Genomic DNA, 22,160 nt, shown 5'->3' with positions numbered 1-22,160 from the left:
GCGGAAGGGTGGAATCCGAATATTCGGAAATAAATATTCGGATACCACCGTGATGACCGAATATTCGGATATTTGGGTCCAGGCCTAGTTCCAACATTTATATACACCCTTTACAGAAGTTGAGCTGTACCTTCAGGGTGGACGTGGGCCAAAACACCAACCAAAATGATCTGTAGAACTGAAAAAAATACCCAATAAGTATATTGATAAAGGCGTTTTTTAACTGAGTAATATCGGCCTGGTCCTTTGTTTGCATTCGCTGTCACAAATGGGTTTAAATTTGGATAATTTCCTAAATCTGCAGAGCAATATCTATCAACATGAAACAAGGAACAAGACTTTCTGAATAAATTTAAGGGAGATGGCGACGTAACCACAAAACACCGTACGTGGACGACGTCGAAAACTGAGGACCTGCTGTATTGGGATAAATTCTCAAAGTCCAGATTGATTCCGATGTTATTTAACACATTAATTATGGTCTGAAGTCATGAAGCTGCACACAAGTCTTTGTCATGGTGCCCCTTTACCAGCTAAACAATCCTCTCTCTACAGTCTTAATAAGAGGCTCCATCTGGTGGAACAGCCAGGTACTACAGCTGATCTATTATCTAGTAAAGTGCTATCAGCAGGAATTACGAAAAAAAATAGCGGTCAGGACATCAAGATACCCAAACTAAACCAAAATGTGTTGACTTATCTTTCACACTACGAAAACTGTAAACAAAAAAGTCTGTCCAACCCTTAGAGCTCCTAGAAATAACCCAAGAATCCACCGCTTGACAGAATTATTGGCTCTATACTGGGACGCCAATTGGTCAGTTGGGTTAACCAATCAGCAGCTGGCCAATTCAAACTTCAATTAGCATCAATGAACACTCTTAGACCTGACATTTGTTTAACTGTTTCGAACTGGAAAGAACGCAGAAAGTACAGATAATTCAACTGCAGTTTTTATAGGTCTCCCGTTCAAAGACTGTGCTTACTTCCATCACAACGATGTCCAGAATTTGCTGATATTTAGTGGAATCTGTTCTTCCTTTGTGTCAAACAACCTGAAATTAGACTTTCTACCTTCAAACTAAACAGTTAAGAGGCCTTTCTGCAAATTAAATCCTCCTTTTTGCTGATTTTGTCCATAAAGTTCAGTTTGAACTTCATCTGTCCACTGCAGGTGTTTCCTAAAACCTTCAGATTTATCCAGATGTTGACTTTTTTTTATAGGTTTCCTACTGATGTTTATTTCATGAGTTTGTTTAAACATTTCGTTAAACTTGCACCAAAACTAATCAAAAGAAAAATGGGGTTCAGACGTTTATCATCCATTTTTGTTGATTCTCAGTTTAATTATCGGTTGTTCAGGTTTGGTTTGTCTGTTCACAATTAGATTTCTGTGGTTGGACTGTACCATTAATCTACTACTGTCGCATCTGACTGTAAAAATGTATCATCTCTACTGTTTTCGGAGGGTTTGTAGGTTTGTAGATGTATTACTGATAGAGCCTCAGGCCGATTTATTGTTGTTGTTTGACTGAAATGCATGATAGGACCTTAAATCTAATGGTTAAATTATCAAATAAATGTCAGCATTGAATAACACAGTTGGGTCTCGTTGGGTAAGTTTATAATGTTAATGCTATTTCTCCAAGTTGAAGAATGTTGGCTCAAACTCTGTTGTTTTAAAAATGCTGTAAAGAGCAGTGAGCTGATATCCATAATTAAGTGTCTTACTGAATCCGTGGCCGGCAGTACTCCCCTCCAGGCAGGAACGGTACAGTCCAACTACAAGTACAAACACAGAAATGTAAAATTCACTTACTGATGTTTATTTCTGATTAAAACTCAAATTCTGGTGCAAAAATCCAAACATCTTCAATTATAAAAGTAAACGGGACGATTATCTACTTGTGAAGGAATAAAAAACAGTTAATGAAGCTTTTGAACCCATTTTTCATTCGATTTAATGATTTAAATTCCACAAAGAACTGTAAAGCGTTTCATGTTTGTACATCAGCTGCTGCTCGACAGTCAGATGAAGGTTTCACTTTCTGCCCAGAAGACACAGTTTGATCTCAAAATTCTCCTGATTGTCAACACTTTACCTCTAAAATGACATTTCAAACAGAGAAAACTGAAGCTGGAGGAACTTTGGTTTCTCTCTTCACCTGCTCCGTGGGGTGGATTCATTTCAGGAGGAGAACATAAAGTCTGGAGATCAGTAAATAAATAAAAAGTTGTTTAAAGGCAACTTTTTACAACTGAACAAACTGATACTAGAAGTCTGATGACAAGTTCAAATGCCATTTACAAAAAAATACACCAGCAAAGACACGTTGGTCCACTGAAACTTGATCTTTAAAGCCAACTAAGACCAACAGTAGTCATCTTCTCTCTTTAATTCAAACAGAATCTCAGTACCTTCTGGTGTTTAGTCGAATCCTAACAGAGTCTTGATTTGTCTCTGGACCCAGAACTAAAAAACTAATCAATCAAATTGTGGTTTTAAAAAGATGAATCACTAAACTATCACTGATTCCAGCAGCACCAAAGGTTACGATTAGCAGCTCCATTATTCTTAGAAGACACTTAAATCCTCAATTTTATGAAACAATCCCATCAGAAAGTCCCTGACTGGAGCTCCAAACGTCTTCCTTCCTGTATATCTTTGATTCCATGACCTATAGGGAGCGCTTCAAGAAGACCACTTCCTGTTAGACCTCAGGTCGATTAAATGATGTTTATCTTCTAATATTCACAGTCATGTTGCTTTAAGACAAACGAATGTCTCCTCATCCTGTAGATGTTTTTCTATCTCCATGTTTCCAGACGTTTCCTCTCTACTCTGCTCTTCATCAGTAGAAAGATGTTTCTCCATGCTGAATGTATCTCCAACAACTTGCTCCTCTGTTCACTGTTTCTGAGCCATGCTGCATTTAGTTATTCATCCAGTAGCTCTGATTTTCAGTCTAAACTATTTAAAACTTGTCCAGAATACCATAAAATTGGTCCAGCCCTAATCATTACAGCTTCTTAAATGTGAATATTTTCAGTTTCTTTCCTCCTCTATGACAGTAAACTGAAGCTCTTTGGGGTTTTACATTTTGGATGCATTAAGTTTGAGTTTTCTTGTTTTTTCTGATCATCTTGGAACTGGAGTTGTAATCTGAGAGTAGAAACGACACAAGATGTGCGTCGTTTTGATAGCAGCTGAATGAACCTGTAGACTTGTAGCTGAATCGGCGCGACTGACCCGTTCTGGTCCTTGTGCAGGATCCTGGAGCTGCAGGAGAAGGGCGACCTGGACATCATGAAGCAGAAGTGGTGGCCTCGGACCGGCCGCTGCGACCTGAGCAGCCACGCCAGCGCTCACCCCGACGGACGCTCGCTCAAGCTGCACAGCTTCGCCGGCATCTTCTGCATCCTGGCCGCCGGCCTGCTGCTGGCCTGCCTGGTGGCCGGCCTGGAGGCCTGGTGGAACGGCAACCGCTGCCGCCAGGAGCAGCCCAAAGAGGTGACCGAGCACAGGGCCCGGCGGACGGGCCAGCGGGGGGAGGACACTGCCACACTCTACTTTAAGGATCCAGCCGCAGACGCGAGCCCCGACTTAGTGGAGCTCCAGTACACCCAGCTGTAGAGGGTTAGCTAGAGGAGGCCGGACCGAGGCAGGGCACACCTCAGCAGCCCCGGACACTGATGAAATCAAATTTGGTCTCTTATTATTATTATTATTATTATTATTATTATTATTATTATTCCCTCCATTCTTTATTTTTCCGTCCATCGCTCCACCTCGTCGTCAGCAGAGCTCATCTGTTTTCCTTTGACCTGAAAGCTCACAGAGCTCCCTCCACTCTACTAATAACCATCACACCTCTGTCCTCTGACTCCACACCAACACTCGAGGCCTTACAAGTCCCGCTTGTTCCGATCGCTTCCCGCGGCGTCAGCGCTCGGCTCGTTGTGGTAAACTCGTTTTCCACAGCGAGCTCCGGTAATTCGTTGCCCCGCGGGTTCTGAAGCAGATTCTAATCCGCAGGAGGGGAAGGAGAAAAGCGTCAAACGCACTCTTTCAGACACGTTCAGCCTTAAACTGCAGCTCGACCTCAGTTTGAACAGAAACACTACAAATTTATAAAGTGCCTGAACAAAAAAACACTACAGCTGAGCTCCACAGGGTTCAACGAGGAAAAATCAATCAAGTTTTCATCAACAAACATCTCCTCAAAGCTCTGACAAGTTAGATAACCGATATTTATTTAGCAAAGATGATTATCAGACACCACAAAAGGTCCTTATTAAACTGATTTAACACCTCAGAAGAAAACACACAGATTTAAGTTACAGCTGAGCCCAAAACTATTCAGATTTCTCACCAGATTTTGATTTAAAGTGAATTTTTGTTTGACCAACGTGTTTTTTCTGTCGGGAAATGACGTTAAAAAGTCATACAAGAGAGTAAAATATTGTGTTGGAGATGAATTTTAACCATTTTAAAGTGTTTTTTGTTGTTTTTTATATGTTTAATAGTTAAATCAATGTGTTATTTATGCAGCAAATTAAAAAAAACAGCGCTAAAGTGCTTTCCAGTACAAATAAAAGAAAGAAAAAGACATGATTAGTGTTAGAAATGAATTCGACAAGTTAAAATATTGCAATCAAGACCTTGTTAGATGAATTTACGTGAGTAATTTACATAAAATCCACAAAAAATATATAAAATATGACTTTACTTGACTAAAGCAATAAAAATTTCAGGTTAAAATGATTAATACATCTTGAAATGATTGAAAACATTTGAGAAGATGCAGCTTTTATTCCATTCCAGATGTTCCTGGTCATTTCTACAAGGTTCTAGTACGTTCTATAAACTGAAAACAGCTGCTGCAGATGTTCTGTAGTTGGTTTCTAGTCATTTAGTTATAGCTAAAACCAGTAAGAATGGCTTAAATGATGTGGAGGCAAAAAAACATAAAATTCGTTAAAATCCATCTTTACTGCAGCGTTTTACAGTCTTTAAATGCTTGTTTCTATCATTTTTATCCAGAATCAACCTGTCGATCTATCAGAAATTCACTTTAAATAAAAAGTTTGCAGAGATATAATTCATTCTGTGTCTGTTAAAGTGAGTTTTTGGCCCTCAGACTGATTTAGAGCCACTTTTCCATCCAGTTTACGGCCCTCCAGTACTTACAGTAGCGCTACATAAAACCCTCAAGTGCCTGCTGTTACTTCTAAGTGTGAAAACTGTGGGGCAGCAGTGGAACGAGTCCAGCAAACAGTCGAGGAAACTTCAGCTGCGACCGTCTTAACAGACCATAAAGCTGCGATAAGGAATTCTGAAGCACTTGGCAGCCGAACAGCAAACAAAACGCCGTCAGATTATCAAGTTTTCATCCCACCGGAGCAGTTTTTGTGGCTCTTTAGCTGCTAAATGTTCCACCGTCTTCACTCCACTCGGCTGCTCGCCGACTGTCGCCTGTTTGTTGCGAAGAGTGGCTCTTATTTAGCAAAAAAAGGCCACAAAGGATTTATGTATGGAGCGAAATGTACAAACTAAAAGAGCTGCAACACTCTCAGTCGATGTTAATTAGCAGCTGAAGGAGCCTCCAATCCTGCACATATACAGCATTCACAGGGTTTCATATCATTTTACGTGAACCCAGGCTGATTATACGACACAGAGGTTGTAATTAAACCTGTAATCAGCTCCAGTAAGTGGCTTTCAGTGGCAGCTAACTGATGCTGACAACCTGGAAAATGAGCTGGAGATCACATGTGGATCCTCCTGACTTCAAAACACAAGAAAATACCGAGAAGCTGACGCCTGAAACGCCCTCAGTTAGATCTGTCCAAGCACAAAAAGCTCTTCTTTAAACCTACAGAGAGCAACGATGAAACCAGCAGATGTTTAGAGAGAAGATAAAAGTTTAAAACAGAGATCCGTCAGGCTGAGATGCTGGGTTCAGACTTCACAATATCAGCAGGAAAACAACCAGAAAACTGAGTTCATCTATCATAGAAAGACTCTTTATGCTGCTTCAGGCTTTAGTCCGTCCACAAAGACTTTACAATTCTAAGTCTTTCAGCACAAATATGTAGAGTATTTATTCTACGTGTTTGTGCCCAAAGACTGTCATCAGCCAGATCTGACAAAACAAGAACCAGAACGAGAAAAGAAATCATGAGTTTTTAAATCTTTCGGCACAAGCATGTAGGATATACCGGGTATACCCTACATGTTCGCATCAAAATACTTTCATCAGTCAGATCTTACGTAACAAGAAGCAGAACTAGAAAAGAAACTGTAAACAAAGTCTTTCGGCACACAAATGTAGGTTATACCTACATGTTTATAGGACTACAAGGTTAAGTAGTCCTTCGAACAAGACTAAGTCTTTCAGCACAGATATGTAGGGTATACCCAGTATACGGTATGTAGCGTACACCAGATATACCCTACATTCTTGTGCTGAAAGACTTAGTTTAAAGTTCAGCACAAGCATGTAGGGTATACAGTTTAGTTTTACTTTCTGTTAATTTTGAGGAATAGATAACCCCAAGGATAACCCACCCATGGCCTTTTTTAAACTTATCCTTGGGGTTATCTATTCCTCAAAATTAACAGAAAGTAAAACTAAACTGTATACCCTACATGTTGGTGTTGAAAGACTTAGTTTACGGTTTCTTTTGTAGTTCTGGTAATTGTTTTTGTTGAAAGATTTGGTTTACAAACCAGAAATAAAATACAAAGCAATCTTTCAGCTCAAACATGTAGGGTGTTGCTGTATACGACTGTATGGAATGGGCTCAGTTAGCTTCTCCAAACACTCCAACACAAACATTCGAACATGACACGGCAGGAAAACACCGACCTGGAGGCTTCAGTCATGTGACAGGAAACCAGGTGGTAGGAAAACCTCTGATGTGGATCCATAAACTAAAGTGTGAGCAGACCGTTGGCTGGTGTGTCGCCCTGTTAGCAATAAGATCTGTCTCCTACATCCGTCCATTAGCTGCTACTCACTGTGTCACGTCTTATTTCAGATTATATGTCAATGTGGACGCCCGTGTTACCTATCTCCTCTCCTTGTCTTCATCTATCCTCTTCAGTTTTTGATTTACACTTGACTGTCTATGATCTCGTGCAGGTTACTAAGGATTACAGACTGGCAAGGGTTTCTGGTCCATTGACATATAATGACATTACAACTGCTTCATCGGAGGGGAGGAGGGACATTTGGACAGACAGAGAGAGAGGCTGGGATGAAGCAGAAGCTATTGATACAGGTCAGAATAGACCTCCTATAACACTACCAGAAATTAAGACCCACAATTCAAACGCATATCTGTGCCGTCGCCAAGCTGCTTTTGTTTTCTAGATGGGTGGATTTTTGAGCAGAAACGTGACTAAAGCCTGATTTACTGAGGCCCAAGTTCTGGAAATACATCTCAGATATAAAAACATAAACAGGAAGCATCACAACTAATTTCATGCTGTTTTGTTTCTCTTTTTCAACCACTAACTAGATAACACGAGTCCTTGAAGGCGGAAATTTGAAGTTGTAGGTGAAGAGTTTGAGGGTTAAATGGAATGTTTTGTTGTTAACTTTCTGTTTTCTCATTAAGCCTTCCACTCATTAAAGCTAATTGCCAATTTCCTTATCAGGACGTTATTTCCAGAACAAAACGTTTCAGCTCTGTACAAAGAAAAAAATGGCCCAAATGAAATTGGTTTGAAAACAGACAGTTTGCTGTTAATTGCAGCTGCTTGACTCTATAAGTGTTTTTCCTTCAGAAACCCTCCTGGTTGCCTCTTCTGTTTCTCCTCACTTCGTTTCATCTGGTCATCTTTAACTGTGAACACATTTCATAAGGGCTGACCTCTGACCTCAATTTTACCTGTTTTAGTCGTCCTGAACACAACAAATGAAGTTTGCACGACACTTTTAGTGCCTTTTTAAACACCTGTAATAAAACAACCCAACGCTGTGTGTACGCCTTCAGAAACTCAAAACACACAACTCCAAAAACCTCTCTTCAATGCTAGCAGGCTAGCTAACTAGCTTTATGTGTCTTGATAGTAGCTTTAGTTGACCAGACAGCTCAACTATACCACTTTAAAACAGAAGTGAGAACATCTTAATGCAATATCATTTAAATGCTAAAAGATTGTGAATTGCATCCACTCTTAATAACTGCATTATTTCTATTTTGAACAGACTATTTCTTCTTATGAGCAATCCAAACAAAAATTTCAGAAAGACTACACTGAAAATTCAGGCCTCAAATTAGAAATTCAACGCAACAAAAATGAATTCTGCTGTGAAAACGGCAACTAAACCGAGTCCAACTGTGATTTTCAAATCAAACTGCATGAATATGGCTCTAAAATGAGCTGTGAACAGCAGAACTTAGTCTTTTTAAGCTATATCTGTGTCTAGCATGCCTACATCATGGCTCCACATTGTAAAAAAATGGACAGAGGATTTAAAAGATCTGACTGAGACTTCACAAAGATGGAAAAGCAAAGAATTAAGTTATAATGTGTCTGAAATGCCTCAAAATTAGTTTATTATTAAGTATCAATTGTCCAAAATGCCTCAGAATGTGTCCAAAAGGACTCAAAAACTGTCACAAAATAAAAACTTGCCTACATTTATTAAAAAATTGTCCACAATTACTCCAAATTTCTTCAGTATGGCTCAAAAATTGCACAAAATGACAAAAAAAAAGGCTCCACGTGAAAAAGAATTGAAAAGAAGAACTGAAAAACCTCACTGCAAGACTACAAAGATGGAAAAGGATCCAGGAAGATCAGCGAGCAACTAAAAATCAGGGGAAGCAGCAGTAATCAAGAGGTATAGCAGGAGTCATAGTACCACTAATTAGGAGGTATAGAAGGAGTCATAGTACCACTAATCAGAGCTGCAGGTATAGAAGGAGTCATAGTACCACTAATCAGGAGGTATAGAAGGAGTCATAGTACCACTAATCAGGAGGTATAGAAGGAGTCATAGTACCACTAATCAGGAGGTATAGGAGGAGTCATAGTACCACTAATCAGGAGGTATAGGAGTCATAGTACCATTAATTAGGAGGTATAGAAGGAGTCATAGTACCACTAATCAGAGCTGCAGGTATAGAAGGAGTCATAGTACCACTAATCAGGAGGTATAGAAGGAGTCATAGTACCACTAATCAGGAGGTACAGAAGGAGTCATAGTACCACTAATCAGGAGGTATAGAAGGAGTAATAGTACCACTAATCAGGAGGTATAGAAGGAGTCATAGTACCACTAATCAGGAGGTATAGAGGGAGTCGTAGTACCATTAATCAGGAGGTATAGAAGGAGTCATAGTACCACTAATCAGGAGGTATAGAAGGAGTCATAGTACCACTAATCAGAGCTGCAGGTATAGAAGGAGTCATAGTACCACTAATTAGGAGGTATAGAAGGAGTCATAGTACCATTAATTAGGAGGTATAGAAGGAGTCATAGTACCACTAATCAGAGCTGCAGGTATAGAAGGAGTCATAGTACCACTAATCAGGAGGTATAGAAGGAGTCATAGTACCACTAATCAGGAGGTACAGAAGGAGTCATAGTACCACTAATCAGGAGGTATAGAGGGAGTCATAGTACCACTAATCAGGAGGTATAGAAGGAGTAATAGTACCACTAATCAGGAGGTATAGAAGGAGTCATAGTACCACTAATCAGGAGGTATAGAGGGAGTCGTAGTACCACTAATCAGGAGATATAGAAGGAGTCATAGTACCACTAATCAGGAGGTATAGAGGGAGTCATAGTACCACTAATCATGGCTGCAGTGGTCATCCTCCTAAAATGACTCCATCGACAGTTAACTACTTTCACAATCTAACAAACGGCAGCTAAATTTAGAGTTCCTGTGAAGCTCAGACAGTGTGAAGGACACTTCAGAACATCAGCCTCTATGGACGAAGGACCAGAACTAAACCTGGTTGCTGCTCAGAACTAAACTTGCAGATGAAAGTTTGCTGAAGAACATGAGAAGAAGCCTGATGAATGTTGGAGAACATTCTTTGGTCAGATGAAGATAAATTAAATGGAGTCCAGCATGTTTGGTGTGAACCTGACCAGGACTACCACAGTGAATGCATAGTCCTGACAGTGAAGCACGGAGGTAGTAGGGAGATAGATAACGTGGGGCTGCATGAGTGCAAAAGGTGCTGATGACATTTATACATGTATCATAAATATTTGTGGATATAACAAGCAAAACAACCACAAGACACAAAACAACCATGAAACGATGCAAAACGACCACAAAACACAAAACAACTACAAATAGATGCAAAACGACCACAAAGAGAAACAAAATGACCACAAAAAGATCAATGAGTTGGGTTCAGATGGAGTCCAGCATGTCTGGTGTGACCCCAACCAGGACTACCATAGTGAGTTCATAATCCTGACAGCGAATCAGAGAATATTAGCATCAGAACATGCAAAAAAAAAATACAAGATTTGAAAGGCACTTGCTTTTGTTGCATTGAGTTCCTACTTTGTCTCTTCCATATAGGACATTGAGACTGTTATTAAATTTACAGCAGAGCAAAGACGCAGCATATCAGCTTAGTAGTAATGGAAATACTATGAGGTGGTGCAGTGTTAAGTGATATTACTCTAGTGTACTGTAGGGACACCCTGCATCGCTCTCTGTCACTGAGCCTCAGTTTAATCAGCATTATTAATATGGAAGGTGACCACCGAGCAGATTTCTGGTTCTACATTTACAGTCAGCGGAGTTATCAGCATCCACAGGGAGGCCGGTGGCGGCGTGTTCGCCTCCACACTGAGCTGCCACTCATCTTACAGTAAGAGATGTTGGTATCAAAGGCAGCCTGTTAGGAGTTCCTCCGCTAAAGGGTTTAAATGTTTCACAGGGCCACTTGAATCCAAAATGAACCAGAAACAATCAGGAACTGTTCTTATCGCACTCGAGCACAACCCACTTGACGGCTGCAGTATTTGCAGAGTAGCAGGAGGCGAAGTGATTTAAAACGCCCCCCGCTGGGAGCGCTCATTAAAAGAGCTGTTTGTTTTCCAAATTAATGGAGGCTTTCAGACGCCCGTTGTTTTCTTCTTCTCCACTTACATCACTGGTCTGTCTTTAACGACCGGTTGAGGTTTAATCCAGACAGTTATTTATTCAGGCGAGCTGCCAGTCTGACGCAGCCGAAAACATATTTTAATGAGGTGCCAGCCCGCCGAAACAATACCCTGAGCGGAGATGTTTTAATTGGCTTTGAGGGGATCGCTGAGGCCGAATCAGGCCCGCTGGATAAACACTGTGTGCTTATGTGTTCCTTTAAGGTTTGAATAACGGCTGCAGACAGATGTTTAGCCTCAGAGGAGCTCGACTGTTGAGACGCATCGAGACAAGTTTTTAGCAGCATTACAGCTGTATTCCACAGAAAGTGCTTCACGCCGCTCTACCTCAACACCACGCCCAACCATAATCCGCCTCTCGTCCACCTTTATTTCTACTCACAATCAGCTGCTTTATAACTAACAGCCAAATCCGAGGACACGGAGGTCACACCTGTTCAGGATTCAGGGGAAGGATTTAGCAAACCCGACGAGGAAGTAACGCATGGGGGGATGTTTTAAAGGCTGGTGCTGATAATTTGGAAATGTAGCTGTTTTCAGGCTGATGGAACATTAAGAAACATGTCAAAATGGCAAAAAAGAAAAGTTATAATTCTTAAGATTTCAGTCTTGGTTGTTTTGGTCCCACAGTTCTGGTGGAAATTAGGATTGTAAGGAAGTCTTGGTCGACTGACTTTAAACCAGTTTTAACCAAACTGACAGAAGTTGTAGCCACGATAACAAACAATTCTTCTAAGATGTTCTTACAAAACTCTTCTCACACATCTCCAACCCAGCAGAAGATCTAGAAACTATAGAGCTGTACTCAAACGATTAAATATTGGAAAAATGATAAATATTGAATCTAATAATTGGAAATGAGTTGAGCATCAGCCCCCTAAACAGCTACTAATGCATCTATTTACAGCTAAAGTAGTGATCTGATGACAAAAAATGCTGTTTTATAGACACATTTGCCCTTATTGTAGAGGATTCAGGGGAAGGACTCAGCAAACCCAAGAAAAACTAACACGGGGGAAATTTTAAAGGCTGAAGCCAGAAATTTCCTCAGAATTTACAAATTTAGCTGTTTTCAGGCTAAAGGAACATTAGGAAACATGCAAAAATGTCAAAAGGTAAAGTTAGAATCCTAAGATTTCAGTCTTGGCTAGTTTGGTCCCAAAGATCTGCTGGAAATTAGGATTGTAGGGAACCAAAGAAAGTCTTGGTCGACTGACTTTTAAGCAAATTTTAACCATTCTGATAGACTTTGTAGGAAAACAATTCTTCAAATGCAGATACTAAGACATGAACTCTTCTCACACATCTCTAATATGGCAAAAGATCCATATTTTGTAGAGCTGTACTCAATTGAACAAACAAATATTGGAAAAATTAGGAATAATTGATCAGATAATTGGAAATAACTCAAACATCAGCCCCCGAACAGCTACTAATGCGTCTATTTACAGCTAAAGCAGTGATCTGATGACAAAAGTGTTGCTTTATGGACACATTTAAAAGTTATTGTAGAGCAATCAGGGGAAAAACTTAAATGTAGCTGTTGTCAGGCTAAAGAAACATTAGGAAACGTAAAAATGTTAAAAAGTAAAGCTACAATCCTTAAGATTTCAGTCTTGGTTGATTTGATCCCAAAGTTCTGGTGGAAATTAGGATTGTACTGAACCAAAGAAAATCTGATTTTAGACCAGTTTTAACCATTCTGATGATGATGTGATGGAAGTTGTAGCCATGATAGCAAACAATTTTTCTAAGACGTGAACATTTCTCACACATCTCCAACCCAGAAGAAGATCTATAAGCTGTACTCAAACAACTAAATATCAAAAAAATGATAAATATTGGATGTGATAATTGGAAATAACTCGAGCATCAGCCCCCTAAACAGCTACTAATGCATCTATTTACAGCTAAAGTAGTGATCTGATGACACATTTGCCCTTATTGTAGAGGCCTCATCATAAAATCCACCCTGTAGTTCCCAGTTTAATTCTTTTAATAGAAAGCAGCAGCATTAATAATTCTTAGTCTTGCACTGCCAATAACGTAAATCAGGTCGTATGAAAGCACTTTATGTGAAGCTAATTTAGGTCCTACGAGGTTAAAACTGTCTTTCTGTGAAGTCAAACAGCATAAATGTGGTTTGAAATCGTTGCGATCTTAAGGATTATGACTTTAACCGTGGTATCTAGGTGGACACCTCCTGCAGGGTAGGGTTGTGCATGACTTTGTGATCCTGATAACACTGCTACATGACTGGATGTGTGTGTGTGCAGTTGATTTACAGTGTTGATGTGTCGTTTCTGAATATCACTTGTGTCGCCGTGATGAGTTGCTGTGACTAATACCATTGTACCTCTGAGTTGAAGCGAGTCCAATGCTGGAGCCAAACCATCCACCAACCGACTCTGCAAAGCTCATTTTAAATTCTCTCCAAAAAAAAGCCAAAAAACCAAAATCAACAGGCTGCAGCGGAGACAGGGAATCTGTAATCAGAGCGCCGCTTGATATTCGAGTCACGCCTCCCGTCTCCTGCCTCCCCGTCGTCCTTTACCTTCTTGTGACCCAGAGTACCGAAGCAGACCTGCAGTTCAACAGGGAAACACTCAGGTGTCTATTAATTCCTAACAAGTATGCATGGCGTGGTCGGCAGGAGATGCAGTGTCAGCCGATGCTTTGATTAAAGTGTTCTGATAGCAAACCAGTTCTGCGATGCTGCTGCAGCGTGTAACCATCTCCAAGGGCAGTGAGGAAAAACACTCCGTCGCCTCCGTCGAGGGGAGACCGAACGCATCAACATATTTTCAATGAATAAATCTAAAAAAAAACCAAAAAAAAACAATCGACCTTACTTTTAGAGCCAGAGAGAATCTGAAAGTTTTACACTGAAGTTTTGACAATGCAAATGAGCAGAGCTGGATTCTGAATGTGTTTTGTTAACAAGTTCTAGCAGAACTGTCCAAAACCCAAAGATATTTTGAAAACATTGTCATTTAGGAAGCTTCAACCAGAAAACTTAGATTTTTTTTCTTTAAATTTATCAAATCAAATCTAAATAGTTCCCTAATGGATTTGTTCTTGTTTGTTCTTTGAAGGTCATGCCGGTCTGTAAATTTATTGTGGATTAGAGTAGATGTCTTGTTTCTGTCCACAACCCAAAGATATGCATAAAATACATTTAAGAAGGTTCGACCAGAGAAGTTAGCTTTTTTTCCCCCAAAATTTACTGAAACCGAGTGGAAATCATTGAATCTAAATAGTTCCTAGATGGATTTATTTAACTGTTGCAGCTCTGATCTCAAGATATCCTGCTTCAAAAAACCAACAAAAGCCTCAGATCTTTACAGCAAATCGTCTTCAGTTGGTCTGCTATGTTCATGATTAATCAGTTAATAGTTCAACTGATTAAAAATGTATCAACAGATATGGCCAAAGAAGAAGAAGGTCACGCATGTCTGCAAATTTATTGTAGATTAGATGTAGCACTCTTCTTCTTTAATACTGTAGAGACCAGAGGAGGCGTCACTCAGACTACAGTTCATGTTAACAAGCAGAGAGCATTGTGGGAGTTTAGCGAGCAAATGGACACCATGACAAAGACTTCTGTAGATGTTAATGGCTTCCGGTCTTAGCTCATGTTTTAAAGACAAGTCTAAGTTTACCGAGCAAGTACTCAAATAGTCAAGTGGTAGATGTAATTAAAGCATTTCAGCAGCTTAAGCCACATGTCCGCTGTCAAAAATAGCGATGTCCACTGTGCTTAATTTGTGGTTTTTGATCAACTGATTCCTGATTGATAACGCAGCCGGGTATCGGTTTGCCATCCCTCGACGGTTTGGCTCCAGGATTGTGTTTCTCCAGACATCAAATCGTTAATACTCACTGGCCAAGTTTGATTTCAAGGTGCGCACTGATTGGTTTGTGTGGGCTCTTACTGCGGGCCGGCCTATCCGCTGGTCCGTTAGTCCAAAACTAAGGCCACACTGAAAAGCAGGTTGCATGGAGCACCAGCAGATCAGAAACAGAATCCGGCCCATCGCCAATCTCAGCCTCTGTGTCCCTCCTCCTCCCCTCCCTCCCCCTGTCTCTCCTCCTCCACCCCCCCACTCCTCTCTAGGACAAGGAGGTGAACCTGGAACAGGTGCATCGTCGTATGAACAGTCTTTTGGACGAGGACTTGGCCCACAAGCAGATCCCCGGTCCCTCTATCGAGATCTCTGCGCTGGACATCGGCAGCATGCAGCCCAGCCAGGCTCTAGTTCCGGGGCCGGAGTCCGTCCGGGACTACCCGCCCTCGGGCCTCGCTGTGACCACCTTCCTCCCCGGGGAGGGGGCGCCGCCTCCGCCTCTTCCCCACCCTCACCATGGGGGGACCCTAGGCAGGACGCTACCCCTGTCCCAGGGCCCTGGCAGCACCACGTTGCCCCCACACCACCCGCTCAGCAGCACCAGCCTCAGCGGCACCATGCAGTGCAAACACAGGGCTCCCAACGGGGGGCTCTTCCGGCAGAGCCCTGGCAAGACGCCCATGCCAATGTCCTACCAGGCAGTCTCCGCAGGACCCATACCCGAAGCCATTGAGGCCACCCACAGTACATCCATATAGAGATGGGAGGGGGCTCGGTTCAGGTTTGGATGTGATGAGATGTAGAGGAAAATTATTATCGGAGGAGGAGCGAAAAAAAAATGTACAAAGTAAAAAAGATTTTGTATCTCACTATCTGTTCAGAAAGTTACAAAAAACTAAACACACAAAAACAAAAAAACAAAAAAAAAAACAGGCAGGGCGTTGGGTGGGGCGGTGGGTGTAATTTTTCTCTTGTACATACGTGTAAATACCAAGAGAACGAAGTGAGGTCAAAGTGTATTTTGAATATTCTCAATTTTTGAAGTTGAGTTATAAAAACAAACAAAACGAGATTAAAAAAAATATATATATACATTGATGAAAAGTTATGACTGTTTGAATGGCTTTGTAAATTTTGTTCAATTAAAAACAATGACGCGAAATTCATTGTGATTGTTTTCTAAGTGCCGAAATTAAACGATGTCTCTCCACAACTCATCGATGTAAACCCATGATGCACCGCTGTAGGGACATTCTAGTGTTGGACACCTACTGTTACGCACCTCTGTACCAACCCTATATACCGTATATCTTCAGCATCGGATGAGAATAATCACAACTCCTTTGTTTAGTTTTTTTCCATTTGTATTAAATATATAATATACATTGTTTTTCCAAGCAAAAGTCTACATTCATTTTCTTATGTTGACTGTAAATTGTGTTCATTCGACACTTTGACCGGGGGGGGGGGGGTAGATTTTTATCAGGTTCATATTTTACACATGGCTGAGTGGTTTGTTTTTATAGTACCTTTTAATTTGGCGTCAGTACTGTCCAGGTGAGGAGGGTTTGGACTGTAAAGTGTGGAAACAGGAGAGGATCGAAGGCTGCGTCCACACCCACTCTGACGGGTTGTAGTGGGTTAGAAATGTTGAATTTGATGCAGTTTTTGGGCTTTAGCGGTTGGGTTCCAATCACGAAAGACCAGCCTCTTTGTGGAGAACGAAATGTCAGGTTCCTGGCGGTGTTTTTAAACCAAACGCAACTTTATAGAATAAGAATCTCATTTAATTAAAGTATTCGTAGTTACTGAAGAATTGCCCCAGACCACAATTATTTCTCACTTTGTCCTGAGATGAAACAAAGAGCATCCAGCCTCACATTTTCCACTTACAGATGCCAAAATGTTTGAATCTTTCTTACAGATATTCACAGTCACAATCGCAGTTCTAGGATTTAGCTGCGATCTCAAGACACCCTGCAGACAAATACGTCGTCACACAGCACTATACAAGGAAGATGGCTTTGTTCACATTCATATGACGTCCTCCACCTACGCCGTTTCGTCATTATGTCGCCATTTCCCTTGAATTTATTAAAGTCTTGTTCCATCATTCCGATATCAGCTGTTTGTGCGGGAACTAGTTGGCGAGGGGAGTGGACAAATACGTCGTCATCGTAGCATTATGTGAGAAAGACGACTTTGTTTACATTCACCGGTTGTGTTTTCTACCTGGACTTCTAAAATGAAGTCCAGGTAGAAAACTGATACTCATTTTATAAAAATGACGGCCAAAACGACTACAGACAGGCAAACCAGGCTAGTGTGCATCAAAAAAAATGTCACATAGCAGAAAAAAAGAGAAAATATATTGTAGGTCAGCTGGTTGTTGGAACCTTATACAGCAGGTCCTCGGTTTACGACGTCATCCACCTACAGCGTTTCATGGTTACGTCGCCATCTCCCATAAATTTATCACAAAAGTCTTGTTCCATCATTCCGACATAGGGCGTTTGCGATGTGAAAACAAATTTCGTGAGAACTAGTTGGCGACCGGAGCAGACGAATATGTCGTCACATGGCGTTATACGAGGAAGACGGCTTTGTTCACATTCATATGATGTCCTCCACCTACACCGTTTCGTAGTTACATCGTCATGTCCCTTGAATTTATAAAGAAAGTCTTGTTTCACCATTCCGACTACGGCGTTCGCGTGGGAACCAGTTGGCGAGTGGAGCGGACAAATATGTCGTGACGTGCCGCATTTCGAGAAAGACGATTTTGTTTACATTCACCAGTTGTGTTTTCAGTTTTTTACCTGGACTTTGTTTTAGAGTCCAGGAAACGGATTCTCATTTTAGAAAAATGATGGCAAAAACGACTACAGACAAGCGAACCAGGCTAGTTTGTTTTTTCTTCATACGGACTTTAAACTGCAGATTAATTGTCCGAGTGATATCGGACACAGCAGGAAGCTAAGATGTGACTAGAACTTTAGAAGGTGTTTGAAAAGTGATCTAAGACCTCTTTTACACTGAGGGGTTGTGGGATGTGAGACTAAACCTCTAGAAAAAGTCTTTATAGATCTGGAACAAGATCTCACAATGCAACCACAACTTCAGCTGCAAAATTCAATTATTTCCACTGTTGATTATTTTCCCCAATTGTTCAATTAGTTAATTGGTTTTTGGTTGGTTCTGTATGCCACATTGGATTGTGCTACATTTGCTTTCTTTCATTTGTGCAAAATAATGGTATTTTATCAATTATTTACCATTTTTCACTCCTCATTGTGCATAATTTTCCCTTCAATGACTCAAAATATCTGTAAAATAATGATATTTTTTAACCTAATGTAATGATTTTGATGTGGCCTTTGTTTTTACAGTTTTACCCTGTGCTTTTTGTATGATTCTTTTCCTGTTCTGTCAATCGATATTACCTGTAGTTTAACAAAACAGGCAAAGCCTGTAAAATAACAGTTGAAAATATACATAACTTTTCTTTCTGACAATGCTAAATTGCCATTTGCAAAACTGCAGATTTCTGATGTGAACGTTATGCACATTTCTTTCAGTTAACGTGTACATTTTAATTTCTTTTGATTTCCTAGACGTTAGTCATTTACCAAAACACTTGAAAAATATCCAAACTGTGTGTATTTTAGTGTGCCTCATTAGGTAAATCAAAAAAACTGCTTCAGTCCATTTATTGATTTTGACTTTCGAAGCTTCTGTTTCCATCTGAAGGAGCTTTTAAAAACCCTGAAACAGCAGAAAAAATGAAGTTGTTGCCTGGCTGAACGTCGCTAACGGTTTGAAAATCCAATCAAACTGGATGCGATGTGATTTGGTTTGATTTAAATCCACACAAACGTCCCCAACAGAGCACATTTCTTTGTTATTCTGCTGCACAGCAAAGTGATTCTTGTGTTTTTGGGTCGTTCCGTGACCGAACCATTAATAAGAGGACCGCTGGAACGTCTTATTCGGGCGTAATGAGGGAATAAAGTGCAGGTTGAACAGCGTTTGGTGTGAACGCAGCCTCGGGACTCTCTGACCTTTTTGGTTTGTTATATTTAACCTGAAAGAAAAGAAGAAGTCTTGTAGAATCAGCTATATAGATCTGTCTTTAATTTTTTATACTAGAGAATTTAATGTGAAACACTTGTATACAGGTTTTTCTCCTGCAAAGCAGCGCAGTTATTCTAATCAGAGGGCGAGGCCTCATGTTCCCACCAGTCGATCTGATGAATCCGTTACGACCTGCTGGATGACGGACGTCGTCTTTATCCAAAGAGCAATCAGAGGCTCACGACAGCAGCCGTTATTCTGCAGGAGTCGTACCTCAAACGCTGGGAAACAGGGAGTCTGATGGGGTTTTTCTCCATAGATAAACTGTGCTTGGAGCCTTTATGGGTTTACAACCAGAGACAGGAACCCACACACCCCACCCCGTTGTGTTCTGCCGACATAAGCGCGATTAATGTGCATTTACGGTTCCGATGAGTCTCGTTTTCGGTTTGGAAACGAGCTGATCGGCACACGGCAGAGTTTTCAGGACATCATGAGGCAAACTGACAGGTTTTAATTAAAATTAACATCAGCGACTTGTCAGGACGAAGGGCTTAGTTCCCCAAATATACTTTGGAGACGAAACACCAAAGCCAACAACTTTAATCGTTTCTTTAAAACCACAAGCAAGAACGTCAATGTTCAAGATCAAAACACGACCGTTACCTTGTGATTCTGTCACACAAACTAAAGGTTGAATCCAACATTTTAAATGCCAAATGCTTCCGTTCTGGCAGTAGCTCTAAAAGTCAGCTCAATCTGTGGAAACACCGGACATATCGAGGTCTTACCACACAAATATGGGTGTTTTCTACAAGGACTTTGTTTTAGAAAAGAACTCTTATCCACATGATCATTATTATAGAAAAATAATTACAAAAATGACTACAAACAAGCAAACCAGGCCACAAAGAAAACGTCACATAGCAGAAAAAAAAGAATGTATTGTAGATTAGCTGGTTGTCGGAACCTTATACAGTACAGTAGGTCTTCGGTTTACGACGTCCTCCACCTACAGAGTTTCGTGGTTACATCCCCATCTCCCATAAATTTATTAAGAAAGTCTTGTGCTATCATTCCGAAGTATGGCTTTTACGACGTTAAAACAAATTTCATGAGAGAACTAGTTGGCGAGCAGAGCGTACGAATACGTCATGTGGCGCTATGAGACAGCTTTGTTTACATTTTCTGATTGTGTTTTCTACATGGACTTCGTTTCAGAAAAGAACTCTTATCCACAGGACTACCATTTTAGAAAAATGATGGTAAAAACAATTCAGTCGAGTAATATCGGACACAACAGGAAGTAAAGATGTGACTAGAACTTCAGAAGGTGTTTGACCTAAAACACCATCTGTGTGTGAATAAAAGACCGAAATACAATAAAAAAAAAACCTTGACAAACATCCATGTTAATGTGGCTTAAGACTCCTTGTGTCTATCAATGAACTATTATTCAAGGACACGGTTAAAAATTCGAAAAAGGTCAATTTACGTCAAAAAAAGCAAAAAAACAGAAAAGCAGCAAATTCCTACTTTTAAATGACTGAACTTTGATTTTCACGCAGCATGTAACTGAAATTATTGGTTCCAAAACTGATAAACATAAAGAGACGTTCAGCAATGATCAAATCAGAACTAAACTCGTGCACTGTTCATTATTTTACTCATTCATCAATTAGTTGTTTGGTCTCTAAAGGACCGTCGATCAGTGTTTCCAAAGACTAAAACGTCCATAAACGTCTCGTATTGTCCATAACTCAGAGGTGTTCAGTTTACTGACTAAAATATCTAAAATATTTACATTTAGAAAGTTTGTAATTTTAAAAAAACAACAAAGTAATAAAAATTAATTCAAAGGCTGACAACTAATCGACTAATTGTTGCATCTCAAACTACGATTCATGTTTTTAAACCAACTTTTTGGAGTTTTAATGAGAAGAACCAACACCAACCAACATGTGACTGAATCCCAGGGTAACGTTTGAAGTGTTGAGCTCACAGATGAAGCCAGATTGTAGTTACGGTGAATAAAAAAGACACAAATTCTGCTTTTAAAGTCGTTGTGCTGCAACCATCAGCTCGTCTTTACTTTCTATCATCCTGTAGGACCAACATGGAGGCAGGTTTGACTGGTTGGTGTTTTCCCAGCAGATGAAATCAGATCATTCTGATGTTTTCTGGTTAAAAACGCTGGTGTTGTGTTTGAACTGATGGACTGGACCAGCAGCTCGGTGGGTTCTGGACTCCACGTGGATGTTTTCTGTGTCCTGAACCAACCAAACGTCCACAACATGGCCGACAGGTCGACCTAGGCTCCGATTGGTCGGCTGAGTCATCCTGTCATGTGGCAGAAACACGAACTGTTGAAGCGTTTAGTCTCACAGTCCATCTACAGGAGACCCGTATTTTATTTATGAATATGCTGCTTGGAATTTCTTAATCTTTAATAAAGAAATATGGTTTACAAACTGCTTGCTGGTGTGTGTCACTGAAAAAACATCATCATTTAATTATCAACGGTAAATTCAAACCAGCTAATTTTCTGTTTATGCTTCAATCAGCAACTTTTACTTTATCTATAAAAATGAAAAACTGTCTCAGGATTGTTCCTGCACGGCTGATCACATTTAATCAATATTTTTGTTTATTAAATGATTAAAACAAACAGGAAAATGCAGATTTCTGTGAAATAACGAAACACAAATTCATTTTGTTTAACGTCACACATATTGTGAAGCTACAATTATAGAATTCAGACTTTTACTGGAAAAAACATCTCAATCTGATTAATCAGCTGTAAAAACCGTTGGGGATTAATTCAACAGTTGACAACTAACCGATTAGTTGTTGCATCTCTGACCGGTCTCTAATCAGAAACCGACATTTATTTATTCATTAGGCTTCATGATTTGTTCCTTATTGCTCTTTAATTGATTTTAGTTTCTTTGGTGCAACGAAAGAGTTTTTTTTTCCAAAAACTAAATCCCATGCTGTAACCAGTTTTCTTAAAAAATGTGAAAAGATAAAACTTTTAAGATCTGAAAATGTCAGAAATTCTCTAAATTTTACCCGTTCGAGT

General features: G+C 40.2%; 1 protein-coding gene and 1 long non-coding RNA gene across 4 annotated transcripts in view; one reads left to right on the top strand and one right to left on the bottom strand.

The window, feature by feature from the left end:
- Window positions 1–21,552, top strand: part of grid1b (glutamate receptor, ionotropic, delta 1b) — a 693,674-nt gene extending 672,122 nt beyond the window's left edge. For 2 of the 3 annotated variants that reach the window (XM_055004575.1, XM_055004577.1), the window contains 3 exons: window positions 3,271–3,511; window positions 7,149–7,287; window positions 15,274–21,552. In XM_055004575.1, coding sequence (XP_054860550.1) covers window positions 3,271–3,511; window positions 7,149–7,287; window positions 15,274–15,737 — 844 coding nt within the window. In that variant the 3' untranslated portion in view covers window positions 15,738–21,552. The remainder of the gene's footprint in view (window positions 1–3,270; window positions 3,512–7,148; window positions 7,288–15,273) is intronic. The other variant, XM_055004576.1, reaches the window with a different exon arrangement.
- LOC111563062 (uncharacterized) overlaps window positions 1–22,160 on the bottom strand; it is a 48,675-nt gene that overhangs the window by 6,636 nt on the left and 19,879 nt on the right. Inside the window, exon 3 of the long non-coding RNA XR_008599480.1 lies at window positions 1,732–1,782. This is a non-coding gene — a long non-coding RNA (uncharacterized LOC111563062). The remainder of the gene's footprint in view (window positions 1–1,731; window positions 1,783–22,160) is intronic.

Source organism: Amphiprion ocellaris, chromosome 18 (assembly GCF_022539595.1).
Source record: "Amphiprion ocellaris isolate individual 3 ecotype Okinawa chromosome 18, ASM2253959v1, whole genome shotgun sequence".
Taxonomy (NCBI): Eukaryota; Metazoa; Chordata; class Actinopteri; family Pomacentridae; genus Amphiprion; species Amphiprion ocellaris.
Note: the sequence above shows the minus strand (reverse complement) of the source record. Positions and strands in the feature narration are given on the sequence as shown.